The sequence below is a fragment of the Xyrauchen texanus genome, chromosome 5 (genome assembly GCF_025860055.1).
Source record: "Xyrauchen texanus isolate HMW12.3.18 chromosome 5, RBS_HiC_50CHRs, whole genome shotgun sequence".
Lineage (NCBI taxonomy): Eukaryota > Metazoa > Chordata > Actinopteri > Cypriniformes > Catostomidae > Xyrauchen > Xyrauchen texanus.
This window is the reverse complement of record NC_068280.1, coordinates 6,742,425-6,757,446: the sequence shown is the minus strand read 5'-3', so window position 1 is coordinate 6,757,446 and position 15,022 is coordinate 6,742,425. Positions and strand designations below refer to the sequence as shown.

The following is a 15,022-nucleotide window of genomic DNA, read 5'->3' as shown; positions in this document are numbered from 1 at the left end:
TCCTTAAGCAAGGCACTTAACTCCAGGATGCTCCAGGGGGAATGTCCCTGTAATAAGGACACTGTAAGTCACTTTGGATAAAAGCGTCTGCCAAATGCATAAAAATGTAAATGTAAAAAACAAAATGTAATGTGATGTTTGTATTTGGGCAGTTCATGTGTGAGATTTGCTTTGTTAAAATCCCCAAGAATAATAATAACTGAGTCCGGGTATTGTTGTTAGGTGTCTGTGATTTGATCAGCCAGCTGTTGCAGCGCTATGTTCCCAGGCACGTTTTGCGCGATATACAAACTCTGCGGCAAGTAGAACGGCTTGCAGTTAATAAAGAGCGCTTCCAAATTAGGACAGCACATCCTCTTTGTCACATCCCCTTGTTACATCTGTACACCAACTTTCATTGATGTAAAAGCTTGTTCCACCGCTTCTCGTTTTCCCCTTTATCTCCGCGATGCGATCCTCTCTGAACAGCTGGAAGCCCGGCAGATGTAATGCGCTGTCCGGAATGGCTTCACTCAGCCAGGTTTCTGTGAAGCACAGTGCAGCAGAGTTTGAAAAGTCCTTATTTGTACGTGTGAGGAGATGCGTCTTGTAGCGCGTTAAACAACACAGCTGCGCCTACGACTAAAATGTCCAGTAAAACGTCTGAATATTCAAAAACTGGGAAAAGATTATCAGATATGTGCTGCCGAATGTTCAGCAGTTCGACCCTGGTAAAACTGACTGGAAAAAGGTTACTAAACACGGGACAAACAAACAAAAATATCAAAAGAATTGGAGAGCTCCACAAAGAGGAGGCCATCTGCGGCACCATTATGCTATATTCGGCATGACTATGTACGTCGAAAGTGTAACACTTTACTGAGAGCACAGAGTCTCCTTAACTGAGATCAGTCAGTTTAAATGAAATTAAATCATGTGTTGCAAATAGCGAAGCCAATATACAATGTCCACGCATGTGAACACAGGTCACACACACGGTTAAAAACAAGGTTGATGCAATAACCTGTGAGACATGATGCAATTGCCAAATATGCGGTTAGAGCAGTATTTTGATGACTGGAAACACTGTATACCCTTTCCTTCACCGCTGACATAGTGAAGCATGCTAAAACAGTCTCTGAGAAGTTGCATTGCTAAATTTATATAATTAAAAGCACTGTTGCTAAAAATAGTAAACATTTAGATAAAAACACACACACAAGAGTCAACCTCACTAATCAACTAGTTGGTTGTTGGATGACTAGTTGTCCTTCCTAACTCATTAAGTATTTATGAGTATTTTAACGAAAATACAAACGAATCTCAAGGAAAAGTATTAGGAAACAGGAAATTATGAGTTGTTATATACTCATCACAGTAATACAGGTTTCTGAAGTGGCAAGATTGAGTTAGCTTAACTTTCCCATTTTCTCATAATGTTCCTGCTCCAAAGGATTTGATTAAAGTCAACAGACACTGTATTGTATAATAAGAAAGAATATAAGATGTTCTGTTTGTAGGTTACTCAATTAATCTCTTTACCACTGTCATTTTTTTAATGAGAAGTAGTACCTCGGATATGTACAGTGAACCATGAATATTTAGAAGCCTGAACATGTTATGATATGTGTGTAAGAGAACACACACATAAACCACCACCAAATTGAAGAGGCTTGCTTCCAAGTTGAGTATAATGGCCCTCTCCTCTGTCGCTCTCCTTAGCCTCCTATAATCCTTATTATTAGCGACTTCAAATTCCTGTTTCCCTTTGCCATCCACAAAATAATGTCACACCATCCATTGAGAGGGTAAATAGGGACGATTTGTAGAGCACAGAGAGCAGATATAATTCTTGTTTTGTTGTGTTGGAGGTCCCATGAGAGTTTCTTTTCTGTTTTAATGTCAAAGCCCTGTCTTTGCCTGTAATGACTGTAAAGGCAATTATCGCTCACAGTAAGTATAGCAGTCTTGACAGAGGGCACAGCAAACCTGATTATATTGAATTATTCTGGATACCTTAGTGCAGCAGTTACATTGTTATTCATTTGGGCTCTTCACGTTGTAATCTGTTTACGATTGGGTAATTGAGAACATGCTCCTCACTGTTGCACTCCATAATAAAACATTGCAATTGCTCTTTATCAAAAAACAAAACACATCATTCTTTTCTGTCTGAGCATTTAAAGGGATAGTTCATCAAAATATTTACAATTCTCTCATCATTTACTCATCTTCATGCCACCCCAGATGTGTATGACTTTCGTTCGTCTGCTGAACACAAATTAAGATATTTAGAAGAATATTTCAGCTCTTTAGGTCCATACAATGCAAGCGACTGTTGGCCAGAACTTTGAAGGTTCAAAAAGCACATAAATGTAGCATAAACGTAATCCAGATGACTACAGTGGTTAACTCCTTGTCTTCAGATGATAGGTGTGGGTGAGAAACGGATGTATTTTTTTTAATATACATTCTCCTCCATGCCCAGTAGATGGAGATATGCGTGAAGAATTTGAATCGCAAAAAACAAACGAAGAGGAATGTGAATGTGAAAGTGGAGATTTAGGGAAAATTTCAATCAAAAGTGATCGTCTCTGTGCTCTACTCACTACGAAGGACAGATCTTGATGCAGGCACTCTAAAGGGTGCATGGCATTACAATTTGAATGTTGGATTTAACCACTGGAGTATTATGGGTTACTTTTATGCTGCCTTTATATGCTTTTTGGACCTTCAAAGTTCTGGAATTCACTTGCATTAAATAGGCCTAAATTATAATTTTCTTTTTTTTTGTACAGTTGCGTGTTCGGTGTGAATGGCCCATTATACAGTGTGTCAAAATACAAGCATGTGGCAATAAAAGGTCATTATGGTATCCGACTTTGAATGGATTGCAGCACAATCATCATTTCACAAGTTCCATTTCGTTTACTCCATTTCATGTAATCCATTTCATTGATTTATTGAAAGCTATCGGCTTCATTTACCAGAGCTGTTATTTTGTTTACATGCAGATCTTCTACCAAAAGATTTAATGTATCCAGTACACCATAGATCACACAATGTCATGACAGTGAATTATGGGAATAGTTTCTGCATTGTGAATTGTGTAATATTAAGCTTAAAGTCGCCTACGTTATGGCAAACACAGCACAGCTCATGCACTTATTGTCTTAGACTTTCTTGTGCCTGCGGGATCATGCAGGCTTGTTTTGATTGACAGTTACATAATAGCTTTGTTGTGCCTAATGGAGGATGTCACTTTCTCTCCACTCAGCCGTTCTGTTCCCTGCACCTACAACTGCAGATGTCGGAGAATCCGTACCTCTCCGGCTCTATATTCACTAAGAGCTCGGCACCTGGAGTCATAGTGGCTACAGGTAAACCAGAAAAGTGACAAGCATGTACTGTATGTGTGAGTGTCATTTGAATGTGTTTGGCTGTTGTTGGGTGTTTGGACAAGTTTGTAAGCGCCCAACACATTTCTTGTTTCGTAAGGCCGTTTACTAAAAGTCCAAGGGCAAAAAACAATTTTTTTTTTTTTTTTTAAGGAATATGCCTGGCTCAGTACTTGTTAAGCTCAATCGACAGCATTTTTTGCATAATATTGATTACAACAAAAATGTATTTCAATTTTTCCCTCATTTTCTTTAAAAACAAAGCAATCATCTGCGTTACTGTGAGGGACTTACAATGGAAGTGAATGGGGACAATATGTTAATGTTAAAATACTTACTGTCTTAAAAGTATAGCCACGAGAAAAACAATATGCATGTTAAAATGATTTTAGATTGATAAACTAACCTTGCTAACCTTACTAAAACTTTTTGTTTAAAGATATATCCAATTTTACAACGTTGTTGATATGATGACGGAACACCGTAAACCCTGTAATCTGACATACCGATCTGTAAACAATGATTTAAACAACTTTACAGCTCAAAAAATACATTGGTTTTAACATAAGAATCAAGTGTTTTAAAAAATCTTAAAATTTCTGACTTTAAACCCTCCAAAAATTGGCTAATTTATTTCCATTGTAAATGCCCCTAGGTATCCTTGATTTTGTATTATTATTATTATTATTATTATTATTATTATTATTATTGTTGTTGTTGTTTTTAAGAAAAATTTAATGTTTTTTTTTTATTTATTTTTTTTAATTATTAGTATTATTTATTTGGTAATAAATATTATGCCAAAAATGCTTAAATACTTGCACAATAGTGGTGCAGACTATTATAGTAGTCGCCCTACTGTGTCTTATAACTCATTTCACCTTTAACTTGTCCTCAGTGTTCGTCAATACACGGTCAGGTGTATTTGTTATGTAATAACCTCAAGTGCAATCAGTTCCTGTATAGTCATTCATTTTAAATACACAGACATTTTTTGAGCATGACCAGATCTTTTGTATTTCATCTCTATGGAGTCTACTTTTAAAGTGTCTCTTGAAGGAAATAAACTAATTTTTCACAGGCTCTCAAGGACATGCAATCACTTCAGCCCTCAGTTCACTTTCACAGGCTTAGAACAGAGCAGCGGCATATAGCCTAACAGAGCTGACTACAGGCTTCACAGTAGATGTGATGTGTGTGTGGGTGAGTCTGTGTTTGTGGGCGATAAAACTAGAGACACAACACATTACTACTACCCCACAAGAGCTGCAGTTCATGTGTGGTTATTCCAGGTTAGTGCCCTTGTGGAGTGACTCAACACACACACACACACACACACACACACACACACACACACACACACACACACACACACACACACACACACACACACACACACACACACTTTCTTTAGTGGCCCAGAGTCACTCATAAACGTAATAAACATAAACCACACCAGTGCACAAACTCTCACTGCTAAATGTGTAATGTCTGTTTGCCTGTTGTGTGTTTATCGAGTTTATACAAGTGAGCATTGTGTAAATATTGAACTAAGAATTCAACTAAGCAGCTATATGCCTGAAACTAATAAATATTTGTTATTGTATGAATTTTAAATGTGCTGTATTCAAGTACTCTTAGCTTCCCATTTTTCAATGTAATATTTGGATTTGTTTTATTCCTCAGGAAATGTTGGCTCTGAACTGTCTTATAATAATGTGGCGATGTTCATTTCATCAGATGCAGGAAATAACTGGAGACAGGTATGTGGATTCATACTCTTGGTGACTGTTTTATGTGAATGAAGAGTGATGTTAATTTTTATTTAACGTTAAATGGTACGTGTACATCTTGGTAAAAACCCAGGTATAGATTTATCTTGCAGTATTTTTATTTTTGGGTCAAAAGTTTGCATATTTGACTGACACGTTTGACTGAATATTTCTCATGACCTTAAAAACCCATTTGATCTAAAGGCTTATGCTTAAAAGGATACTGTAGTTCACCCAAAAATGTAAATTATCTCATCATTTACTCGCCCTCATGCCATCCCAGATGTGTATGACTTTCTGTCTTCTGTTGAACACAAGGAAAGATTTTTTAGAAGTATATCTCAACTCTGTATGTCCATACAATGCAAAGTGAATGGTGGCTAGAACTTTGAAGGTCCAAAAAGCATATGAAGGCAGTGTAAAAGTAATCAATACAATTCCAGTGGTTTCATTTATGTATTCTGAAGTGATGTAATCACATTTCAATCTTTTTTTTCTATAAATCTCCACTTTCACAGAATGTGAAAGTGAAAGTGAAGATTTATAGTAAAAAAGGAATTTAATATTGATCTGTTTCTCACCCACATCTATTTTATTGCTTCTGACAGATGTAACCACTCAAGTCAAATGGATTACTTTTATACTGCCTTTATGTGATTTTTGGAGCATGACAAGTCTGGTCACCATTAACAAGCATTGCATGGACCTATAGAGCTAAAGTACTCTTCTAAAAATCTCTGTTTGTATTCTGCAGAAGAAAGAAAGTCATACACATCTGGGGTGTCATGAGGGTGAGGAAATGATGAGAGAATTTTCATTTTTGGGTGAACTATCCCTTATAAAGTACACACACACACACACACACACACACACACACACACACACACACACACACACACACACACACACACAGCATATATATCCTTCCATCCATCCATCTTTGGAGAAGTTCAAATGTGAAATTATATAACTTATATCAAGTTTTAGGGCAATGTGTAGGCTATACAATAACATATTACTTATTGTTCATTCCATTTGGCAGATATTTGAGGAAGAGCACAATGTCTGGTTTTTGGAAAAAGGTGGAGCTTTGGTTGCAGTCAAGCAGCCCACAATTCCCACAAGACATCTTTGGTATGTGCAAGAATCTTCTAGAATATGTTTTATTTCTAATTCATATTGTCTTGATGAAAATCTTCTAAATCTTCAGTACTCTCTTTCTCTTATAGTCAGTTCTCTGCTATTAGGTTGATGTTGGTCAAACATACTCTGAACAGGAGAGAAGGGAGGAAAACAAAAGGGCATGACACAAGAGCTGCCAATGAACAGATTGAAATCAGTTTTTATGCACCATGGGAAGTGTTCCATATTGCAGCTTCCCTCGTATCCCCCTTGACTTCAAAGATTGGTTTCTTCTTCAAATCGGCCCTTCCTGGTTTTGCTTCAGTTATGTTTAATCCTCCAGAGTCTCAAATCTTTTCTCTCTTATCACCTGGCTTTGGTTTTAGGCCCACTGAAGTGTGGCACCTTCAGTTTTTAGTTCTCTTAAACAACTCAACTGAGACGGTAAGCGGAGTCACAACTGTGGAGGGCAATTGTGTCTTTTCCTGCAAGTATTGCTTCAAATAGTGGCCTGACTGCATGTTCTCTTAATGGATACGTGTCAACACTCATCGTCAACTTTTGCTTTTAGCTGACCCGAGACAGCTTGGAGGTTTCGAAAAGAACATTGCCACCGTACCTTAGTCCTTGCGTTGTTTCAACCTTGTTGCACAAGTTACCCTACTGTTTGTACCTGTGAAGTGTTGATAAGCTGTCAGAAGCGATCACGATCAAACCCTCAGCATGAAAGTTCTCAAACTCTTACTCTTATTTGACTTAACAGAAAACAAGTACCCAAAATCCCTCTAAACTAAAAAGCAGACCTGCCTAATCAACTGGCCAAGCTGTGAAACCACTTAAACCACCTTAGTCTAGTTTAAGTTCCTCAGCATTGCTTTGAAACCTTTTCATTGGTTCCTATAAAACTATTAGACGGCTAATTCAGTACATTTTGAATGCAAGATTGTTGTTGCAGCATCATATCTATTCAAATCAGAACATTTCAATGTCTTTTGCAGGATGAGCTTTGATGAAGGCCGTCAGTGGACGCGTCACAGTTTCTCTGCAATGCCGCTGTTTGTGGATGGTGTTCTGGTAGAGGCAGGCGCAGAAAACCAGATCATGACGTAAGTGTATGTGCATGACCATGGCTTGGTTCTGACCACCGTTTATCTCTCTCACAAACACAAAGCCACTGTATCCTCATTATCTCGTATTCTATACAGAAGAATGGATTCCTCTGAACTCCTATAAACTGCTAATTTAACATACATTTTCATGAGGAAAGGTTAATTAATTAGACTCTTACACTAATGTAATGAGTCTCAGTGAACAAACAACAATTCTCATTATGTCTTGGTATTGATATGTAGTTTAAAACAGTTTCCATTGTTTGTTTCTATCTACATGAAGACCGTTCCACATTGCAGCTTATTCTGGCTAAGAACCACCCACTTAGACCAGAAGAGACCATCTGACTTATAGGGACTTATAGGGAGGCATTGTTTGGGTCCCCCTAGAAATTAATTTAACACACCTGAATCAGTTTATCAAGGCCTTCAGAATCACTTGAAAATGACAGACAGGTGCATTAGAGCAAAGTTATAACTAAACTCTGCAGTTAAACAGGATTGAGCTACTTTGATCTTACCAGTCTTTGTGTGTTGTCAGGTTTTTTGGACACTTCAGCCATCGGTCTGAATGGCAGCTGATCAAAATTGACTACAAGTCCATATTTACAAAAAGGTGCACAGAGGGAGACTACCAAACCTGGCATCTGCATAACCAGGTAAAAATAAAAATGTAAGCCGAAACTGAACCTTTAAATCATGATGTGCGTTGTACTTAACTTTGATGTTGTTTCATAGGGGGAGCCATGTATAATGGGTCAGAAGCAGATCTACATGAAGCGTCGTCCAGGTAACTACTGCATGGTGGGATGGGACAGCTCCAGAATCCTGTCTTCAGAACCCTGCACCTGCAGAGCACATGACTTTGAGTGGTGAGTGAACATCACACTTAAAGGAATAGTTTACCCTTGTTGTCATTCCCGTCAAAAATCAAAGATGGGTCTATTTTGAATAAGTTCTATGGGCTGTGTTTACTGTAAATATAACCACTGCCCCCCAGTGGCTGGGAGTGTTGTTAAACATATGGGCGTGTGTCTTTCTGGAGGAAATGTCCACAAATTGGAGTCAAAATCAAATTTCATTTTGTTTTTGTAAATGATGTAATACAGTCAAGCGGAATGCATATTTTATTTAACCTACCCTCAAACCCTAAACCTGACCATAAGTGGAGTAAAAAATTGAATTAATAGAGACAATGTTGTTACTTATGTAATTAAGGTGTATTTGACCTGCTGTAAATAGTCTGATCAGTCTAGTCCTGATGGCAGTGTCACCAGACCTACTTGAACGCCCTGAGCAGGATTCAAACTGGCAATCCCCAGCATGGGAGTTAGAGTGAAAGCTATAAAGCCATGGCCCCTAGCCTCAGTTGCTAGTGCATCTCTTATGGCCAGGAGCGTGAGGTTTACACACAGCTTAGCTATCATGTACCTGCTGGCTACCGTTACACTCACCCCCCTAAACCTTACTCCCATTCGAGTTACTCGACCCACCCCAAGCGGGATTCAAGCAATCCCCAGCATGGCATTCAGACATGCTAGCAAGGAGACTTTAAAACCATGGCCCCTAGCCTTGATCGCTAGCGTGTCTCTTAACCCTCTGGGGTCGACGGACGTGCCGGTGCTTCCTGCTGGATTTTTCCATCATTACAGTGGAAACAACATTAAATTCTCTGTCATTTTGGGGCATACAGATAAGTGTAAGACATAATTAGAGACTATAAAGGGTCTACTTTTATTTGTGTACACTCACAATAACATCAAAACCTTGTGCTTTTGTAAAATAAAGAAAATAAAAAGGGTGAGCTGTAAGCAGTCTCTGGATTCGTGAGCATATATCTGAAACATGTCACAAAAATGAACTGAAACTCTGCGAATACTTATCACACTAACATGAATCATATGTCTAAAGAAAGCTTAAAATGTCTACTTTTAAATAAAATAATTCAAATTTAAAACAAATATTCTCCTGCAATGTAATCTGTATAACAAAGTGATGTGCAATTTCTCCTGGCTCAGTGAATCATCTAATGTGATCCCACCCACCAGCAGAGCACGCCATTCATACGGTAATGTGCTTAGATTATCAAATCAAATGGTAAACGCCCCCGACTGTGCCTTAAAAATAAAGTCATTCACTTTTCTGCGCGTTTGAAAGACAGCACGAAACACAAGTGAGAAAACTCCTGGAAAGTGACGAAGAGTCCACATTTTCCTCCGAAGAAGAGTGGGACTCCGATGAACATTTGCATTTTGAAGAGAGACTTGATCAAGACGAGGATACAATTTCGGACGAGTAAGTCATTTAGGTTTCATTAGTTGACATGCTATTTTATATAAACATGTACATATTTTAGTAGTGGGACTGTTTCCAGACTTGCCAGCCAGGATTCAGAGTATTGAAATTTGAAATATATCCTAATAAGCAAGTTTTAGTTGCATTTAAATGCTGTTTTGGCTAAAGCAGGTATTTAAATTGTGTGCTGTATGATGTAAATATGATATGTAAAATGATAGAAAAATAATATGAATGTTTAGATTATATTTTAACTAGTGTTTATGCTGCCTCATTATCATCAACAAAGCTTGTGCTTGCAAATATGTGTTCAGGTTAAATGAGTAAAATACACTTTAAATATGCCCATATTAGAAAATCACCATCTTTTAATGATTTCTGAAGGATCATGTGACACTGAAGACTGCAGTAATGATGCTGAAAATTCAGCTTTGATCACAAATGCATTTTACAATATATTCAAATAGAAAACTATTCTTTTAAATTGTAAAAATAGTTAAAAATATCACTGTTTTTACTGTATTTTGGATCAAATAAATGCAGTCTTGGTGAGCAGAAGAGACTTCTTTTAAATGGTAGTGTAGGTATAAAATTAAGTAAAGTCTTAATGTAAAGAAAATGTATAGTCATATTACTACTTTTAACTTAAAACTTGATTTTGATCATTAGGTCTCCTCACATTCATTTTCTTTCTGTCACATTCCTCATTGATAGGCACAAGGGAGGGTCTTTTGTCTCCTCAGGTTTGAATTACAATCAATATTCATTTTAGTTCACGCCTCCTCGCATATGACCTTTCTAATACTAAAAGTGTCTTACAAAAGTAAAATTACTATATTGTTTTGTATGAATGAGTGATCAGGATAGTTTCACATCATTTTGTAGCAAAAAGTCTAGGCTACAAGATCCAGTTCTCAAAAGGCTTGTGGACAAATGTTGAGTATGTGTTATATGGCCTTATTTAATTGACTTGAAAAACCATGCATAAACTTTATTTTCTCAAAAATACAAACATGTACGCACATGTTGCTCATATATTATTTTAGCCCAGTTTGTGCTGAATACAGTGTTATCAGACTTTAGCCATTAATATATTTTTAAGTAACAAATGTCACAAAAAAGCACAAATGTCAAGGCATGTCAAAACGTCTCCAGGGCCCAAATCACCCTCAGACCCCAGAGGGTTAAGGCCAGGAGTGTGAGGTTTACACACTGCACATATATCACATACCAGTTGGCTACCGTCACAGCAGCAGGCAGAAATGATACCCCAAGGTAGCTCCACGTACTCTGAGATTGTGAGTCCAGGATGAGTTTCAAGATTGAGCTGGCCTTTAGTGAATCTCCTGCAATGGCAGTGCACCCCTAGTATATTACAGCCTAACACATCCAGCTGGCCTTTATGAACTGACAGAGACTCTTTATAAAGTGAAGTGTGGTCTAACTTTCCTGGTGGAGTGCAGTTATGTATGTATTATGTGGTTTAATGTGCTGTTTAGGTGGGCTCATAGGTATTTATAAAACTGCACTGCCTCCGTGTGCTTTTGACTGGAGGCCCGGGAGCTGTTTTCCAGGATCTCAGAATAGGAATAGTGCTTTTGTAGCAGTCTGCTGCTTTACCTCAACTTAAGGTCAGTGTAGGTTGGGTTGTATTTAGATCAGATTTTAGATGCATAAAAAATACGGTCCCTTGACCTCAGTGCATCCAAAGGGTTGCACCAATATGCAATGTGTGTGAAGCAAAACGCACATTACTAACTTATATTAACATTCTTTATTCACATGAACTGAATTTTGAATGATAAAGCTTTTTAGCTGAATTGCTTTATCTTAAACTCATCATATTCCCTGGTGTGTCAAGCCTTAAGGAGAGTAATCAAATAAGTTGTGTTAAGAGTTTTAACAGTAATTCGACCTTGTGAAATTTTGAAACTCTGCTGTCATTGATTATCACCCAACTCACAGTAATTCCACACCAATTGTAGTCATTTTCTTTCACACCAAACACGAGTCCAAGGCGTTTTTCCACATCTACATCAGTGCATCGCTACATTTACCATATTCCCAGATTGTGGGTTCAATTCACTAAACAGCTGTGCCAATTTTGTGTGTGGCTTTCCAGAGCAATAGCCCACGTCATATTCACCAACCAACTAGTTTACCCAATCGCTAAATGCATTGAAATGGAAATTTAGCGCAAACATGCCTTCTTTATATGCTAATTAGATTCTATCAACTGGAAGCAGCTAGTATAAAAAATTAAGCAGCTAGTATTAAAAATTCTTTAGAGAATCTGGTGGTAAAATAACATAAACAGAGCGCGCAAATAAACCCAATGCATTCTTTGTCAATTCCCCCTAAGAGTTTATCCCACTTTCGTATTTTTATCTTTTCAACAACACAATTTATCCTTAATTGAATGTCTTAATTTATTCTTATGTCATGATTGGTGTCAATTTTCAGCTAACGGTATTGTGGCAAGCAGGGCGGGGCAGAGCGCCGTCTGCCCAGGGCGAGGCGGGAAAGATAAGTGGCGAATGAGTTCTACCTGTGTGCCACACCGGTCACACGTTCCAGTGAGGGGTGGTGGGAGTATGTTAGGAGAGGAGACAGCAGCAGATGGCGAGAGAGAGAGACTCATGAGCGATGTCTTTGTGCGTGATGTTGTCTTAAATGTGTTTGCTGAAAAGCAGCTTGTGCTGTGAATGTTTCGGCACACATGTTTCAGCGTAACAGTTCGGAAAAGGAGGAAGATGGGACCCACTTGACAAAATGCTTAGACATTTATTGTTGCACTTTTCAGCATCACACAATAAGTCTTTTCAGCCGAAACATTCACCGCACATGCTGCTTTTAAGCAGATATCTTAGAAAAAAATCTTATAAACCCATTTAAGGGATCCGAACATTGTTCTAGAGATATGCTAATTCACCTTATCTAAATGCAATAATCCCAAAGATACCTCTGGGTTTTTCATTTGCACATTCCTTTGATTCCAATGATGGATTTTTATTTATTTTTTTGAACAATTGAACGATTGAACAATTCTTTGCTCAAAGTATAAAAGTGCAGAATACACAAGAAACCGTACACATCATCTACGCCACATTGGTGGTGCTTATGTTTGAGGAAATGATTGTAGGCAACCTCTCCAGCATGGCTGTGATTATATCCTTAGCATTTCTTACTCATTTCTTACATATCCCTGCAAGTTTTTATGTTTACAGTTTTACTTCTGCCCTTGCAGAAATCTGCTCTTGGAAACTCTACACCTCAGCTCCCCTTTTATAGTTGCATTCCAAGCCATTTATATAAAGGGTCTGACTCACTATTTTCCACATTGAAATATGGTTAGAAGGTCCCTTTCCTGAGCCACAGAGCATCATATATATATCTTTTCTATCAGGTACACGTATAACAATAATGTTAACTAATGTTACATAAATGTTATTTTGGGGTCACAGAAAAGAGAAAACCAAATCAGAAAAGAAATCAGGATGTTGCAGGATGGACTCGAACCCGCAACCCCTGCATGAGCACCACATCTAAGCATCTGGAGCATTTATGATGACCAGATGATCGTAATGAAAAAATCATAAAATAAATAATCATTGGTAAATGAATATTGCTCAGACACATCTGATCTTTGGATACATTATAAGAAGACAAACTGGTTTCACCATGAAATCAACTTAAGATTTCTCTTTCTAATAATTTTTTAAGATGACTGGGAATGTAAATGGTTGGCAGATTTTCCAACATGAACTGAATAATTTTTATATAATATAAATAAAGTTGTCAGACTTTCACTTATACAATAAGTCCATGCATTTCTTCCAAAAAATGGCTTGTAATTGTGACCGTACCAGATTTATTGGGTTGTATGTTCACCCTAGGAGCATATGCATTAAACACTAGGGCAGAGTTCCAAACTATTAGCCTTAATGGAGTTAGATTACATCCAATTTCAACCTGCCATTCTTGCTTTTGATTTAGCATATAGGTTAAAACTTAAAGAAGAAGGTTACAAGCTAGGGCTTTATGACTATGAAGTCTCCTTCCTTAAAACCAATCAAAGCTTTAATAAAGTTAGAATTAATTTAGACAAAAAAAAGGTGAATAATTATACATTTTATTACAACACATTTGTTAATTTATGCAATTTTTTCCCAATGTAATTATAGAACCATAAAGGGCAGTGTTATTGCAATTTCTATTTAATATAATGGGATTTATGTCATTTTCACCAGCCATATTTGTGATGATACTGAGATGACAAGCTACTAATCAGACCGAGTTCGATTCCCGCTCATGGCCAACACCAGTGACGATTATCTGAACCGGTTCTGGGCCTCCCCTAGGTCGACTCAGCCTAAAATGAGTACCTGGTGCAGTGTGTAAACATCGCCACTGGGGAGACAAAGGCGGTCGGGTGTGGTGCTGTCCACCCACCCCCTCGTGTACCGTTCTGGCCTTCATAGGTGCTTGCTAACAGTACTTGCTCCTACAGTCTGTTATGGCTAAATGGGGGATATTTGTCTTTGTATGTATATATATATATACATACAAGAAATTATGATTTCATAATTGTAGATGTCCTCACAACATATATAATATAAAGAGAACTGTGCTAAAGTCTTAGGCACATAAGCTGTTTCACAAAAGCATTTGTCTTAAGATGATTATTTATATCTTCAGATTTAGTGTGTCAATAGGAAATATAAATGTTAGACTCCCAAACATTACGTTTGCAAATAGAAAAGATTAGAATAGAAGAACAGGGAGCCCTGCAACAGATGTCATGGCCCCCACAAAGCCCCCCACTGAACAGCGTGTCAGTCTGAGATTAATTGAAGTGATTGAAATAATTGAGACAGCCGAAATAGATAGAAGAACTGTTGTGAATTCTCCAAGAAGCTTGGAACATCCTTGTAAAGGGATTAACTGGCTTGGCAATATAAATAATAATTTAATGAGAAACTTAAACAAAAGACAAAACCACACACATGACGGACATGCCCGTAAATGATCTCTCTCTCCTGCACCATCTTCCGCAGTCGGCCTTTATCCCTCTCGGAGGCTTGATTAGCCTGATAAGGGACCGGGTGTGTAGAATCACTACCCTGACCCGCCCTCTGCCCTGCCACATTCCTATCTGCCAACAACCAAGAAAAAATGTGTCCAGGGGTACCTATGAGAATTGGTGCTGTATTAAAAGTAAAGGTGGTCACACCGAATATTGATTTAGCTTTTTTATGTTTACTGGACTTTGCATGATGTTAATTGATAAATTAATCTATTTATCTCATTATTTTTTAAGACAACATTTTTCACAAGTGCCTAAAAC

At 37.7% G+C, this 15,022-nt stretch overlaps 1 protein-coding gene across 1 annotated transcript in view; it reads left to right on the top strand.

Moving 5' to 3' along the window:
* Positions 1–15,022, top strand: part of sorcs3a (sortilin related VPS10 domain containing receptor 3a) — a 336,334-nt gene that overhangs the window by 273,623 nt on the left and 47,689 nt on the right. Inside the window, exons 11-16 of the mRNA XM_052126718.1 lie at positions 3,257–3,359; positions 5,064–5,140; positions 6,192–6,283; positions 7,270–7,377; positions 7,922–8,039; positions 8,119–8,252. Of these exons, the coding sequence (XP_051982678.1) occupies positions 3,257–3,359; positions 5,064–5,140; positions 6,192–6,283; positions 7,270–7,377; positions 7,922–8,039; positions 8,119–8,252 (632 nt within the window). The remainder of the gene's footprint in view (positions 1–3,256; positions 3,360–5,063; positions 5,141–6,191; positions 6,284–7,269; positions 7,378–7,921; positions 8,040–8,118; positions 8,253–15,022) is intronic.